Source organism: Brassica napus, chromosome A8 (assembly GCF_020379485.1).
Source record: "Brassica napus cultivar Da-Ae chromosome A8, Da-Ae, whole genome shotgun sequence".
NCBI lineage: Eukaryota > Viridiplantae > Streptophyta > Magnoliopsida > Brassicales > Brassicaceae > Brassica > Brassica napus.
In genome coordinates, this window is record NC_063441.1 from 21,788,115 (window position 1) to 21,803,471 (window position 15,357).

General features: G+C 33.5%; 3 protein-coding genes across 4 annotated transcripts; 2 read left to right on the forward strand and 1 right to left on the reverse strand.

The window, feature by feature from the left end:
• Positions 1-143: 143 nt before the first annotated feature.
• On the reverse strand, positions 144-1,836 carry LOC106362405 (protein PHLOEM PROTEIN 2-LIKE A10-like). The gene has a single exon (XM_013802297.3). It carries the CDS (start codon positions 1,505-1,507, stop codon positions 350-352), a length of 1,158 nt encoding a protein of 385 aa, XP_013657751.1. The 5' UTR covers positions 1,508-1,836; the 3' UTR covers positions 144-349.
• Positions 1,837-2,646: 810 nt separating this feature from the next.
• LOC106362402 lies at positions 2,647-5,498 on the forward strand. The gene is made up of 5 exons (XM_022690419.2): positions 2,647-4,291; positions 4,371-4,430; positions 4,830-5,015; positions 5,169-5,276; positions 5,363-5,498. The coding sequence occupies exon 1, from the start codon at positions 3,176-3,178 to the stop codon at positions 3,647-3,649; it is 474 nt and encodes a 157-aa protein (XP_022546140.1). The 5' UTR covers positions 2,647-3,175; the 3' UTR covers positions 3,650-4,291; positions 4,371-4,430; positions 4,830-5,015; positions 5,169-5,276; positions 5,363-5,498.
• Positions 5,499-9,304: 3,806 nt separating this feature from the next.
• Positions 9,305-12,117, forward strand: LOC106360296 (transcription factor bHLH74-like). 2 transcript variants are annotated; one of them, XM_013799888.3, is made up of 10 exons: positions 9,309-9,741; positions 10,156-10,248; positions 10,336-10,649; positions 10,745-10,927; positions 11,023-11,088; positions 11,182-11,250; positions 11,352-11,423; positions 11,504-11,626; positions 11,719-11,806; positions 11,908-12,117. In XM_013799888.3, exons 2-10 carry the CDS (start codon positions 10,227-10,229, stop codon positions 11,928-11,930), a joined length of 960 nt encoding a protein of 319 aa, XP_013655342.2. In that variant the 5' UTR covers positions 9,309-9,741; positions 10,156-10,226; the 3' UTR covers positions 11,931-12,117. The 2 variants fall into 2 exon arrangements, with proteins under 2 accessions (XP_013655340.2, XP_013655342.2); XM_013799886.3 differs by having other exon boundaries at positions 9,305-9,741; positions 10,156-10,649.
• The last annotated feature ends 3,240 nt before the right edge of the window (positions 12,118-15,357 follow it).

A 15,357-nucleotide genomic window follows, 5' to 3' on the forward strand; every position in this document is an offset into this window, starting at 1 on the left:
AGTTGAAACCACTAGCACAACAAAGTATAAACACCCTTAGGCAACTAGGAATCTTACATTAAAGGCCAACTTGTCCAAAGAAGTGTAAAGAGATTACGACGAATCAGTTGTAGAGATTGAAGACTATATTTCAAACTTCAATGTACCAAGAACCATCTCAGTTTATATATAATCCATCAATAAGAATAAGTTTGTGCACATACATACACACATTATATAAATTGTTTTCAGCTCCAACCATGAAAAATATAGTAAGAAGGAAGCTGAATGAATCTCGTGTACCTAACCAATAGCTTTTATATATCCATCCAAACAAATCAATCCCTTCGTCATCATCTGAAGTAATGCTCTAAAAGTGCTGGCTTACACCAATGGGAGAGTTCCTCACACATCGGTTTATAATGTGCAAGTACAAAGCGAGCCATACCGTGACAATAACAGAAGCTTTAGCTCCAACATACCCAACCACTTGCCGTCCTCTCTCCGTAACCTCTCCCTGAACCACATCAAAGCTTCTTCTAAACCCTTGAAGCGTCTTCAACATCAAGAATCCGATAATAGACTTTGTAGTTTCCAATGTCACTCTCCCCGTTACATCAAACATAAACCTCCGGTTACTTGGAACCGCCAATGTATTCGAGATAGCATCGGTCCAACCACCGTTACTCTCTTCTTCTACCACGGCACTGGACTTAGACGTAGTAAACACTTCATGAGACGTCCTAACAACAGTCTCAATCGCACCGTTACATACCGAGACAAGAACGTCTTTAACACTATCCTGATGCTTAGGATTCGTCATGCCTTCGAAGATCTGATCAAACGCGTTGATATCCATCGTCTTATCCAAATACACACCCACCGCAGTACTTGTAAACCTCTCAATACACTCAGCTAAAACCTCTCTACTCCTCTCATCACAAAGCAAACTCAACCACCGAGGCGTTACCGTGTCATCATCGCCACGTGTCACGCCCTCATTGGAGCGAAACCCAAGGACAAGATTCTTCGCGAAGCTACCGACAACAACAGAGAAGAAACCAGTTCCAGCTTTCGAGAAAGCCTTATCAACCACTCTATCAACAACACTCGGCTCAGAATCAACAACGTTACTACAAGACTCGGACTTGTAACCACGAGAGACACCTATGGTCACGGCCTGAGAGACCCTCGAGAGGGAATCCGCAAACTCTTTCGAATTCGCGATCTTCGCGATCTGTTTGAAGCTGTTGGGGATCTCGTCGGCGTCGGAGGTGAGAAACTCCTTCATGTCGCGTGAGACGACGGTCATGGCTTCGGCTGATTCGGAGATTAGCTCGGCGACGGAGAGGAAAGCTCCGAGGATCTTCATCAGACGGCGTCTCTTTCGTGTGACGGAGGGTAGATGGTAGACCTTGTAAGCTCCGTAGCCGGAGACGACGCCGGAGATGGCTATCAAAAGGATCCATTTTTTTCTCCGGTGTGGTGAATTGGAGAGACCCTTTTCTCCGAATCGAAGAAGCTCCATTCAATTGAATCGAATCGAAATCGAAATCAAATTGCAAAAGACCCAAAATTGGGAAAGTTAGGGTTTTTTTGGGGGAGATTATGATCCGAAAATGGATAGAAACGGTTTCAGAATCTGTTATTGAACTAAACGAGAATAGAGGAGACGGATAAAGAATGAAGAATCAATTTGGCGTGTGGAGGAGAAACAGAGGTGAGAGGAAGCCAGGAAGGGAGAAGAAGCTCGATGACATGTTGGATAATGATTTTTTTATCTGTTTCCGGTTCGGTTTGATTGGATAATGAGTTATCTACACTCTTAACGACTTTTATGGAATCTTTTCCTGGTGGTTACATAAGAATAGTAAATTTTTCATCAATTTATAAGTCGGTGGTCTCGTCTCGTCGCGCTCAAGTTTATATTTTTTTATATTCGAACAACAAAATCAACGATTTGATTGGATAATGAATTTGAGGTGTTTGATACTCTTTAAGAGCATATCTATTTCTATAACATTAAAAACTTGTGAATGTGCTTCGTGGAAATTAAAAAAGTAGCGTTGTAGTCAAGTATCTGATAAAATAAGTTACAAATATTTCAAGGACATGTGATGAATCATATACTACTATTTTTTCTTATTGAAGTATGTGATACCCCATTTTATAAAATGTTATACGTTTACATCAAACCATATACGGGATCGATTTTTTTTAGAATTCGTCTCCTTGACACCATTATAGATATACACAACAACAACAAAAAAAGAGGGAGATGCAGGGATATGTTATAATATTACTGCAGTTCACATCATACGACAATCTTACAAGTTGTCAAATTGAAATCTTTTATCGAAATCTTGTTATCTACTTGAATCTTTGAATTAAAGAGGGAGATGCAGGGATATGTTATAATATAGAAGCTGTTTCTAGAAGCATTTGGATAGTTTTGCTGTCAGACATGACTCCACATGTCTGGTCTTATCTAATTTTCAAATAATAAGAGAGCATTTTTCTAATAAGTTGTGCCCATACCTGCAAAAAAGTCCAAAGTCTAAACTCATCAATGTTTAGTTGCCACGCTTCCCGTGTTTTGTGTCCGCACCACGTTTTAATACAATTTAACATGTCTATCTATGAAAGTTAACTGTTTCAAAAAAAAAAATCTATGAAAGTTAACTATCCGGTAGTAGGAGAAATCAGAAGCGTTTTGAAGTTGGATCTTAAACGTTCAGAGATAGTCTTTAGCCCTATGATCTCTCTTAAGTAAACCAACAGCAAGTTAATGTAATTTCAGAATGTATATATCCACGTTAGTACTGTAACTAGCTCATAGTATACTACAAACTATTTAATGATAAAATGAAGACTAACAAACTCGGGTCAATCAAAATATAACTATGTAACGTTAATGATTAGAATTTGATCAATGGGGCCTTGTGACTGCCTCTCTCCAACACTCTTTCCACAATTATTTTTGCAAATCAACTGTTTTGTATAGTTTAAGCCACGTTTGATTCTCTCAACTCAATTATTTCTTCTTAAACACTCGGTTTTAATTTAACTACTTTTTAAAAACATAATTTAGGTACTAAAGAAAATAATTTCAAGACCCTTAAAACCACATCACAATAAAAAAACCAAACACATCTTTCAATCAAAAAAAAATCCATTTCTCAAAAAAAAAAAGAGCATGAGAAAGGGAGGACAAAACAAGAACAAGATCTTGAGAATAATCTCAACACCTTTTAGAGCCTTAAACAAGTTCTACGTGAGAAGCATCACCGGTTGCGTCTCTCGGACTCATTATTCCTCCTCTGCTTCGGTCTTTGATCCTTTCTCAAGAAGCCGTAGCTCCTCCTCGGCAGCCTTTTCCTCTTCCGCATCTTCCCGGAGAACCACCGACTTCGGGATTGATGATGATTACAGCGAGCTAGTGAGAGCTGCGTCGGTTAGGAGTTTAGGGCACAAGAATGAGATCGATATGTTTATACAAGAGAAGCAGAAGCAAGGAGGCTTGCCAAAGAGCTCAAGCGTAGGGATGGCGAGGATAGATGAGGAGGAAGAAGCAGAGGAAGGATCTGTGAACCCAAAGACGAAGAAAGTCTCTGATCTTCTCTATCCTCGTAGCAAAACCTACGCTGTTACTGGTAGCCCTAAATTTTAGTTTATATTTGTTGTTTATCTTTGATTTTTTTTCTTTATTTTAGTAATTTGTGGACTGATTATGTTATTCTCTAGCTCGATTCTGCAACAAAAAATAATAATATAAGAAGTCTATATCTTTGCCAAAAAAGTAATATTTGAAGTCAACATCTTTGCCAAAAAATATAACATTAGAAGTCGATATATGAACTAGGGATGTTAAAATGGGCTTGTCCTACCCATTTACGTCCAAGCCCGTTTAATTTTCGTGTCCATATAAAGTCCATTTACTTAACAATATTAAACGGGCTTCGTCGGGTTTGTCCACTTGTGTCCATTTAATAAACGGGTTTTGATAAAAATAACTGGACAGCCCATTAAGTTCATTTAATTTTTTTTTCTCTTCAACCTAATCTATCGTCGTCGTTCTTCCTCCTTCTTCACCTCCTTGGCTCTTTGCCTCCTTACGAAAGATCAAACTGCTCCAAATGAGTTTCTGATTCGAATCATGAAGCTTCTAGGGTTTCGATTTGTCTTCTAGAGTCGTTGTTCTTCACCTCCTTGCCTCCTTTCATCTCGTCACGAGATTCCCGAGATTCCCGTGTCTTCTACTTCTTCTTCTTCACTCTCTCCAGCTCGTGTTTCCTCGTATCATACAATCAAGGTTCGTTTCAAACTGATTTCATAAGTGTTCTTTCAATTAATTTGTGGGTTTGTTTAAAAATGGTTTGATTTGTGAACAGGTTTCACGGACATATGCAAAGGAGTCTCAAAAATTGCAACCAAAGCTGAGATTAAAAGTGGTATGTGATTCTTTTTTTTCACTGAGTGATCATTTGACTACAATATGTGTATGGAAACAAGAACATAACCGATAACCAACATGATTAACTATGTTTTGTATGAACATCTTCTTCGCTGTGACCGTGTGAGTTAGCTTCTATGGGTTTTGTCAAGTTTTTCGTTAGCTAAAGAGTCATTGTGTAGACAAATACTATAAAGATGTATTTGGACAGAAGACTCGTATTGTAGACATATACTTTCGTTAATCCAAGACTAGTGAAGTTTTTTTACTTTGTATCCATACGCTATGCTTTATTTGTTCCTGTTTTTGAATGGTTGCCAACTTACCATCTTCTCTCAAATTTTGATAGTCCCTTGCAGCCACTAATAATTAAATATGTTTCTTTCTTTTTTTGCAGAGATGGACTATGATACTGTGCACACAATGGCGCTTCTTGAAGCTCAACGTGAATACATGGACATGAATGATGAAGATGCTGAATTTGATATAGATGAAGAAATGGCAGAAACAGAAACAGAAGCAGAAGCAGAAGTTCAGTGTGAACCACAAGCCACTGCATCAACACAAGCAGCGAAACCTCAACGTAAGCGTCGAAAAACCTCACTTGTTTGGAAAGATTTTGTACTAGTGGGGGTAGAAGAGGATGGAAAAGAAAGGGCTAAGTGCATTCATTGTGAAGACCGTTTTATTTTATGACTATATTTTTCTTATAACTAATTCATATTATACTTTGTAGGTGCCATTGAAGATCTCTTTGATGAAAATGAAGATGTTGGAAAGAAAGCAAGTAATTATGGAGTGGAGTCTTCAGCATCAAAAGATTGATATGTTTGCTGGAACAAAAGTACATAGTTTTCTGGTTCTGTTTTACATCAGTTTATAATTTTTTTGATGAAAATATATAATATGTTATGTTTTGAACATGGACAGATCCTGGTAGACGTTCAAGAAGGAAAAGAGTAACTTATGGACACTTAGTGTGAAGTGTGAACTTTATTTTTCAATTATGTTGTGACTGTGATTTGTAAACTTTGAATTTTTAGTTGAAGCAAAACAATGTAAGGTTTCATCGAAAAGAAATGCTATGATATAAATAGATCATGTTCATTTTTTTTTAAGTAAACGGGCTTGAAACGAGTTTGAAACGAATTTAGTGTTAAATGGGCTTCACATAAATGGGTTCTAAATGGGTCTGATTTAAACGGGCTTTAAATGGACATCTATTAAACGGGTTTGGACGTATACGGGCTTGGACGTAAATGGATATGAACTAATCTCCGTCGAACCCATGTTTGGTTGATAATGGAAGTCTAACCTAAGTAAGACTGTACTTTTGCTATCAATGATTTGGCATTTTCTATGTTAAGTTTCAGTTGTGTTTTACTATTGTTTTGGGAGAAAGAAAAAATGAGCATGCATTATGTCATTGATAAACGCGTAAAAACCTCCAATACTTTTAAAATTCGAATGTTATTATTCCACAGGGGTATTCGTGTTACAGTTTTTTTTACCATAATGATGATCAGTGTTTCGCACATTAGAAAAAAAGTGACTATTTTGGTGAATAAATGTCGAAACATTTTTACCAAAAAATAAAATGTCGAAACATTCAAGTCTCGTGCTTTAATCACTTAGCCTCATGATCATGAATTGATTTTTATTTTATTTTTTTGTTCTAGCCTAAAAGAATTTTGAGCGATTTTAAACTACTTAGTTTTGCTATATCCAAGTCAGTTTTAGGATTTATCATGTGATTTATAAAGTTATGGCAAACAGGCTAGAAGACACATCAAACAACTGAGGAACAATTGAAACAATGTTCTAAGTTCTAACATAACCATCGATGAATATTAAACTTATCAAGACGAGTGCAAACAAAATTTTCCTTCTCGGAAGTCCATTTGATCAAGAAAGGAAAAATGTTGATCGGTAACTCATTTCATAGATTGGCATCCTAATTAGTTTTGTTGTACTTTACGAGAATCTTTTCTTAACTGATCAGAGATTTTCATTACCAACACATCATTGTTATACAACACGATGTGTTTCATTGACAAGTGTTATGAACAGATTGATAACAAGATAGATATTTTTTCTCAAATGAGCTGAATAAACTAGAAATAGATAATTCATGAAGAGCTTTATTCAAGTGCAAAAAGAATAGAATGAAAAAAGATTAACTTGTCACCAAGATGAGAATGTTTTAGACTGACTCCATATAGTGAGAAAAGAGCTGCTCTGTAACAGCCAAATTTACATTTCTTCTTCACATTACAATCCTATTTATATTACCAGCTCACTTGTAAATGAACCCTAAGACACATGGGCTTGTTGGTATTATCTTGGACTTGTGCCTTGGCTAATAAAGTCTACACTTGATTTTGGTTTCTGGATTTTATTTCTAAACTATACAACTTCCTTTAATTTATAGGTACAGCTGATAGTTATGTGTTTAGTTTAGATTAAGAAAAACAAAGATATGTTTATGATGTGTGATCAAATACAGATTCTAGGAATCTTGAGCATCATTGCAAACAAAAGAGTTTGTGGGCCATTGAAGTTTTAGTTAAAATTAAAAGTACTTAAAATAGAGGGTCCACATAAGTAGTCCTTGCGCGTGGTCAGAGGATCTTCTCGCTTTAGCTGGCGTCACTCTAATCAAAGTTAACATATTCTGATGAAAATGGAGTTTAATAAGAAAATTTTACCTTTAATTCAACCAACTCCATTAAGGTTTCTTAATCATTCCTTTACTCACTTTCTACGTGTGTCATTTCTTCTTTTACAGCACACGAACAGAGATTAGGTAGTAAGTATTATATTTGTACATTGGCTAATTGGTAATAAGACAACTATGCACATCTAAGATCAAGATGTGATATATGTAACTCGACAGTCTAGTTATAAAACTTGATGTGAGGCTTTATCTGAGATTATACTGAACAATGATTCATTGACTGTTTTACATGTATGCCATATGATATTATCGGTTAAAATTGTTTAATTACTGTTTTAAATTTATGCTTATAAATATATGTTTCTTGAAGCAGTAATCTATTGTGGTCCCATATTATTAAGTATTGGAGTAAAGTAGAATGAGTTGTGTGCAAGTCTCGTTTATCATAATTTGGTTGGATCTTAATTCTCTACCTTGTTTGCAATGATGAGCAGCATTTCCAAGTTGAATAAATAATTTAATTTTCCCAACCTAAGTACATTTGTAAATACATACCTCTTACAAGGGTGTACATACACATATCTGGTTGATTTATTACGAACAAAATATGTTAAGCAGTGACATACTCCAAAATTGTTTTGTAGCTGTGAAATATAATTCGATAAACAATATTCCAAATGTTTATAGAAGTTTGAAAGAAAATACAATTTTTTCATAAATTTGGAAATAGATTTTAATATGAAAATACCAAAGCATCACTATTTTTACTTTATTAATTATCTATTTCAATTATCATGTTCATTGTAGAAAAAATCAATATAAATATACCTTTTGGAAACAGACACATGTATAGACAACCGCATCTAGCAAACACGAGAGGCCTCTCACTTTTATATAAACAAGTTACAGCTAATTAGCTAAACAGCTTACAGCTAATTAGCAACTATGATTGTGGGTTTGACCAAATACTTTTTAAAGTTTGACCATGATTTATGGTTGTTGGGGGTTAGTTGTCCCATGCCCTATAAGAACTAGTACGAGACTCTAGTGTGTCCATATCTTGTAACACAGCTGTAGCTCGACTTTATACATTTAGTTTATTTCGAATAAATTGTAGATTAGATTCCCTTTTATTCCTTATGTTTCCTGCTCTGACACTGATATATTATAGTATGTTTTTTGGTACTAATCTAGGATTAATTTGTTTAACAAAATTATTATAAGGCAACTGTTAAGTTTAGCTGGACTCGTTATGATCTCAATGAGTATTAGTAACTCTAGAAAAGAAGACAAGTAAATCTTTAAAAGTTGTCAAAAGTTTTCTCAGTTTAGCTTTTCTTGTTTTTGGAAAATGACAACACAGCCAAATAGTTTCACCTAGATTTTAGGATCCTCGATAAACTTTACGCACTGTAAATTCATAGCTGCAATTTCAATAAAGGACTATTTGTTTTCCTTTCTCAAGGTGCAATACTGGTAGTAATATTTTACAAAAACAAAACAATATCTCCCTCGTGCCATATTCCACTTATTGTAGAAAATTCCAAACTACCGTTCAATTTTGAGGAATGCAGAAAGTATTCTGTTAGCACAATGACTTTCAAAAAGAAAATATATAAACCTTATATATATACGTGTGTTAACAGCGGAGAAAGTAAAAGAGTAAGAATATGTTGCATGGATCCAACGGCGTAGAGATGAGATCAAAACGTAGTGGTTTAATCACACGGCTGGTAGAAAAGCTGACCGGAAAATTATGCTAAAAGATGGTTAGTTGGCACTCAGAACAAAAATATGAGTGTGTCACAGCAAAGAGTCTTCTGTTAGAATATATAGTTGGCAATTTCTGTCAGTAAAAATAATATTATCTTACACATACACACGTAATCATATATATCCTATATACATGCATGTATGTGTACTTATATGTTATAATATTCTAAAGCACATGTCAGAGAGTAAAATCTTGAAAGCAAAGCTTGGGCATGAAGAGAAGAACCTCTTGCTTGTACAATGAGACTTTGAGATAATTAATACTGAAAAACCCAAACTGCAAATGACTGTAATTTAAACACATTCTCAAGATGTAAAAGTTAAGATATGTATCTATCAAGAAAAAGATAAAAAAAAAAAAAAAAGTAAGACAAGCTAAAGAGGTAGATTAGGTTGTGTAATAATGGAAAAAGAAAAGAGCAAATAAAAGCAGTTGTGGCAGTAGTTGTTCTGTCTTTTGTTTTAATAATCATATTATGTCTCCTCTGTTAGTGTTAAACCTCAGCAGCTTTCTCTTTCTCTAGGTCTTTTATTGTCTTTAAACACAATTATTGTTAATGTTTCTTTGATGCTATAAAGGTAGGAACTTGATGCTTGCTTTGTTGTTTGTTCAAGTACCCATCTTGTGAATCTCTCACATATTTCAATTTTTATTGTTCCCCCTATATATTCTTCCCCTTTAAATTCTTCATTCTCCCTAATACAAGCAAAAACAGCATTTGATACCCATTCTACTGAGTTGTACCATCTCTTATCTTGTTTAGGTTTACCGTAAAATGTAAAAGCTCCCACTGAACAGTTTGATTCTTGTTTTGTACTCTTTCTAAGGGCACCACAATCTTGGAGTATCTCAAACAAGGTTTGTCCCTATTGTTTCCTTCCATTTATTAATTCTCTAATTATTGCATCTCTGATCCTAACAACTTGATGCTATCCAATGGGGTTGTGTCAGTTTCCTTCATTTTAAATTCAAAATTCTTGACTCTATGATCTCACAAGCTTACATTGATCTGGCTTCTTGTCTGTGACTTTGCTCTCTCACACTCTTTAAAAGCGAATCTACTTTTTCCTATTTGTTAAGCTCCTCTGAGCTGTAAGTTAGCTAAATCCGTTGCTTGTTACCACTTTATGCTCTGAATGTTCTCAGCTTTTTTTTGCCTATAATAAATCTATTGTTATCTTTATTCCCCTCTTGACTTCTCTTCTGCTACATTAGATTTGATGCTCTCTTGATTTGTTTTTCTTTCTCTTTCCCACTGTATAAAATCTGCAGAGTGGTTTTAAGTTCCCTTGTCAAGTCTTGCAAAGTACACCAAACCAAGTTCTGAGGGTTGAATCAGAGGAATGGGTGGTGAGAATAATGAAGGTGAGATGGGGTTTAAACATGTAGATGATGAGAGTGGGATCTCAAGAGTTGGAGTTACATCAACAGATCATTTCTTCTCTTCTGTAGATTGGGATCCAGTTGTCAGTGGTGGTGGCTTCTCAAGCTCACATTACACTTCAATGGTGATGGACAATCCAGGGATGAGTTGCTTCCCTCATTACCAGACCGGTTCTGGTTATCCAGACATGCCTCCCAGTCTACTTCCGTTTGGTGATTGTGTAGGTGGTGGTCCGGTTCTTGGTTCAGACAAGAAAGGGGAAAGTGTTGGAAGATTGATCAGAGCTGGAGAGTCACATCAGGTTTCAGATGATGTTGTTCTTGGTGCTTCTCCATCTAGAAAAAGAAGGCAACTCGAAGCCGAATCATCACAAAGGAACAAGGTAGGTTTGGTTTGGTAGCATTAAGGTTCAAGGTTTGGTCAGTCTTCTTGTGATGTGGTTTGTGCTGAAACAAGTGACTCTTGTTACATTGGCAGAAAGCTGTGGAGGAGTTTCTAGAAGAACCTCAAAGGGGAAGTGATCAGAGCCAGAAGAAACACAAAAATGATCAGAGTAAAGAGAAGGAGAGCTCACAGAGCGAAGAAGCACCAGAAAAAAACTACATTCATATGAGGGCAAGAAGAGGTCAAGCTACTAATAGCCACAGTCTTGCAGAGAGGGTAATAACATATCATTTGATTACTGGAACTTTTTTTTCTCCTGCCAACAACTGGTTCTGAGAAGTTTTGCTGTTTTTTTTGTTTGTTCTTTTAAGGTTAGAAGAGAAAAGATCAGTGAAAGGATGAGACTGCTTCAAGAGCTTGTTCCAGGATGCAACAAGGTATTGTACTTATAAGAGGTGGCTTTTAACTTCCTTTGATTTCCAAATAAAATTGTGATGGAAGTCTTTGTTGTTGATACTTTGTTCAACTAGATCACTGGGAAAGCAGTTATGCTTGATGAGATCATCAACTATGTTCAGTCATTGCAACAACAAGTTGAGGTAAGAATCATTTCAACAATGCAAGATTCTTGTAACGTTCAAGTTAGTTTGCTAGTGTGTATGGTCTGAAAGAGGCTCTCCTTCTGAATCTTTTTTCTCAGTTCTTGTCTATGAAACTCGCCACGGTGAATCCAGAACTCAACATTGACATAGACAGGATTCTTGCCAAAGATGTAAGAAGATCAGAATCTCTCCCAAAAATTCACAATGAAATAAGTAATAATACTAATAAAGCTGCATTTTCTCCGTTCAGATTATGCAATCAAGAGATGTAAGGACTACTCCTACGCTGGGGCTGAATCCTTTCAGTGGTTTTCAAGGGACGATACCGAACGTTCCTACCACCACAAATCCACAATACAACCCATTACATCAGGCGAGCAACAGTAGAAACAACATATCATGTTTTTATTTTTTTGGCACCATTTTTAATTCTCTTACACATTTCTTTTATATGTAATCGTGCAGACAACACTAGAGAGTGAACTACAGAGCCTCTACCAAATGGGGTTCGTCTCAAACCCATCGACTATGTCTAGTTTCTCACCTAATAATGGTAACTAAAGCTGCACCAACTAGCTTCTCTCATCTCTCTGTGTCTTTTCCTTCTTTTATTTTTGTTTTTGACCTTTTTAAAATATTTTCTTGTTATCTTAGGTCGGTTGAAACCAGAGCTCTAGTACTTCCAAGGATGAGTTCAAAGATAAATTTGAAAGAGAGAGTGAGTGAGAGAGTTTGTATAGGCTTTGGTCCGAAGTAACATATATGTTCTTCCTTGTTATTATTAATTTTTCTACAAAACCAGAATGATTTGGATTCTTTGTTGTTGTTTTTTTGTTTTCTCAACGAAGAACGGAATTTTTTAAATATGGAATCGTTTACTAAACTGAAATTATAGGTTGAGGTTGTAGTATATAGAGTACGTTATCCATGTGTTTGTACTCATGTTGCTTAGGGAGTATATGACAAAATATATCTTTATCATTCTATTTGTTTGTTTCTGAAAAATAGCAACGTATTCTTCTCTTACATAGTTATTGCATTTTTTCGTTCTTTTGCTATTTGCACTTTCTTCTTTATGTCATCCTACTATATAAAAGGGGCTAAATTAAAGCTCCCTAAACACTGCCACATAGGCAAAAAAAATCCTCACCAATCATTCAGCCATGTCACTATCGGATTGTGCCTCACCAAATAAATGGGAACAGAGTTTTGTCACGGGCTGGTCCAATTCCTGAGTATCACTAAAAACCTATAAACACACTCAGCCCACAGTTTTGTCACGGGCTGGTCCAACTCCTAAGTGTCACTAAAGACCTAGAAACTCACTCAACCCACATCGCGTAACCCTTTGCTATGTCTCAAGAATACACTCAGCATCCACCTTAAAGAATACTACTACTATATATATTGAATACAATACATTATTAGACTAGACTGATTTTTTTTTTGAAAACAGTCTAGACTGATTTAGAAATAAGTTTTTATGCTTAAATAATATTAAAAAATCTAAATTATTATTTAGAGAAATATAGATGAATAAATAACTCATTTTACATAATGTTGACAAACATCATAAGTGCTCTGTATACAAATCAGTTGGAAAACACACATGTGAATCACAAAAGTCCAGAATCAAAGACAAATTTTCCAATCAAAAACTCTCTCACAAAGGACGTATCTTCACTTTTACCTATTAAAATCTTTGAATTTTAATTCAAACCAAACATATTTATTAAAAATAACAATATAATCTCGGAATTATATTCATTATTTGTTTGTATGTAATACCATTTTCTATAACAATTTTAAATTGCTTCATAAATTTATATAAAACCATTAAAAAAAATTTGATACAAATTTTTCACCATAGGACGGGCCAACCACTCTGGAGATTATAATGGAGACGTTTCTATTGACGTTTTTAATAACTAATTGCAAACAATTATTAGTATTGATATATTAATTTAATGCTCTAATCCAAAACTCTAATAAAAAAAATTACATGTTTACCATTTTCATGGTACCACTTTTCATTTTTATCACCACTAAATAGACATTTTCAAAAATACATTCTTCATTAAGTGGCAAAATACTCTTATGTCATTGTTATTTATATACATAATAAATCATTATTTAAATAAAAAATTAAAAAATTAAAAATTAAAAACTAAAAAAAAATTATAAAATTTTAAATTTTTTTAAAAAAGTTAAAAAAAATTTTAAAAATTAAAAACAATAGAAAAAGTAAAAAAAAATTATGTTTTCGAATTATACTTTTTCAAATTCGAACTTTTATATAAATGTTTTTTAAAAAAAAAAATTTCGAAATTTTTCTGAAATTTTTTTTTTCAAATTTCTTTTTGAAAAAAGAAAATTATGTTTGAAACTATTTTTAAAAAATTTTTATATATTTTTTAAGTATTTATTTATATATTTACTATAATCCTAAATTTCAAATTCCAAAAACCATGTCCCACCCCTCAACTCTAAAGTTAACTAATCTAGACTTAGGGTTTAGAGTTGAGGGGTGGGACATGGTTTTTGGAATTTGAAATTTAGGATTATAGTAAATATATAAATAAATACTTAAAAAATATATAAAAATTTTTTAAAAATAGTTTCAAACATAATTTTCTTTTTTCAAAAAGAAATTTGAAAAAAAAAATTTCAGAAAAATTTCGAAATTTTTTTTTAAAAAACATTTATATAAAAGTTCGAATTTGAAAAAGTATAATTCGAAAACATAATTTTTTTTTACTTTTTCTATTGTTTTTAATTTTTAAAATTTTTTTTAACTTTTTTAAAAAATTTAAAATTTTATAATTTTTTTTAGTTTTTAATTTTTAATTTTTTAATTTTTTATTTAAATAATGATTTATTATGTATATAAATAACAATGACATAAGAGTATTTTGCCACTTAATGAAGAATGTATTTTTGAAAATGTCTATTTAGTGGTGATAAAAATGAAAAGTGGTACCATGAAAATGGTAAACATGTAATTTTTTTTATTAGAGTTTTGGATTAGAGCATTAAATTAATATATCAATACTAATAATTGTTTGCAATTAGTTATTAAAAACGTCAATAGAAACGTCTCCATTATAATCTCCAGAGTGGTTGGCCCGTCCTATGGTGAAAAATTTGTATCAAATTTTTTTTAATGGTTTTATATAAATTTATGAAGCAATTTAAAATTGTTATAGAAAATGGTATTACATACAAACAAATAATGAATATAATTCCGAGATTATATTGTTATTTTTAATAAATATGTTTGGTTTGAATTAAAATTCAAAGATTTTAATAGGTAAAAGTGAAGATACGTCCTTTGTGAGAGAGTTTTTGATTGGAAAATTTGTCTTTGATTCTGGACTTTTGTGATTCACATGTGTGTTTTCCAACTGATTTGTATACAGAGCACTTATGATGTTTGTCAACATTATGTAAAATGAGTTATTTATTCATCTATATTTCTCTAAATAATAATTTAGATTTTTTAATATTATTTAAGCATAAAAACTTATTTCTAAATCAGTCTAGACTGTTTTCAAAAAAAAAAATCAGTCTAGTCTAATAATGTATTGTATTCAATATATATAGTAGTAGTATTCTTTAAGGTGGATGCTGAGTGTATTCTTGAGACATAGCAAAGGGTTACGCGATGTGGGTTGAGTGAGTTTCTAGGTCTTTAGTGACACTTAGGAGTTGGACCAGCCCGTGACAAAACTGTGGGCTGAGTGTGTTTATAGGTTTTTAGTGATACTCAGGAATTGGACCAGCCCGTGACAAAACTCTGTTCCCATTTATTTGGTGAGGCACAATCCGATAGTGACATGGCTGAATGATTGGTGAGGATTTTTTTTGCCTATGTGGCAGTGTTTAGGGAGCTTTAATTTAGCCCCTTTTATATAGTAGGATAATTGTCTTTTATCCTTCATTAAAAGTGAGAGTAAAAATGTGTAAACATGAAAAGTTGTACTATGAATGTGTTATTTGTGGTAATTTCCCATAAAACGAATATAAAAGCACATCATTATAATTGTTTGCCAATGTAGGTTTTCTTTTTATATAGTAGTGATGTTTTAAATTTTAAAATACAAA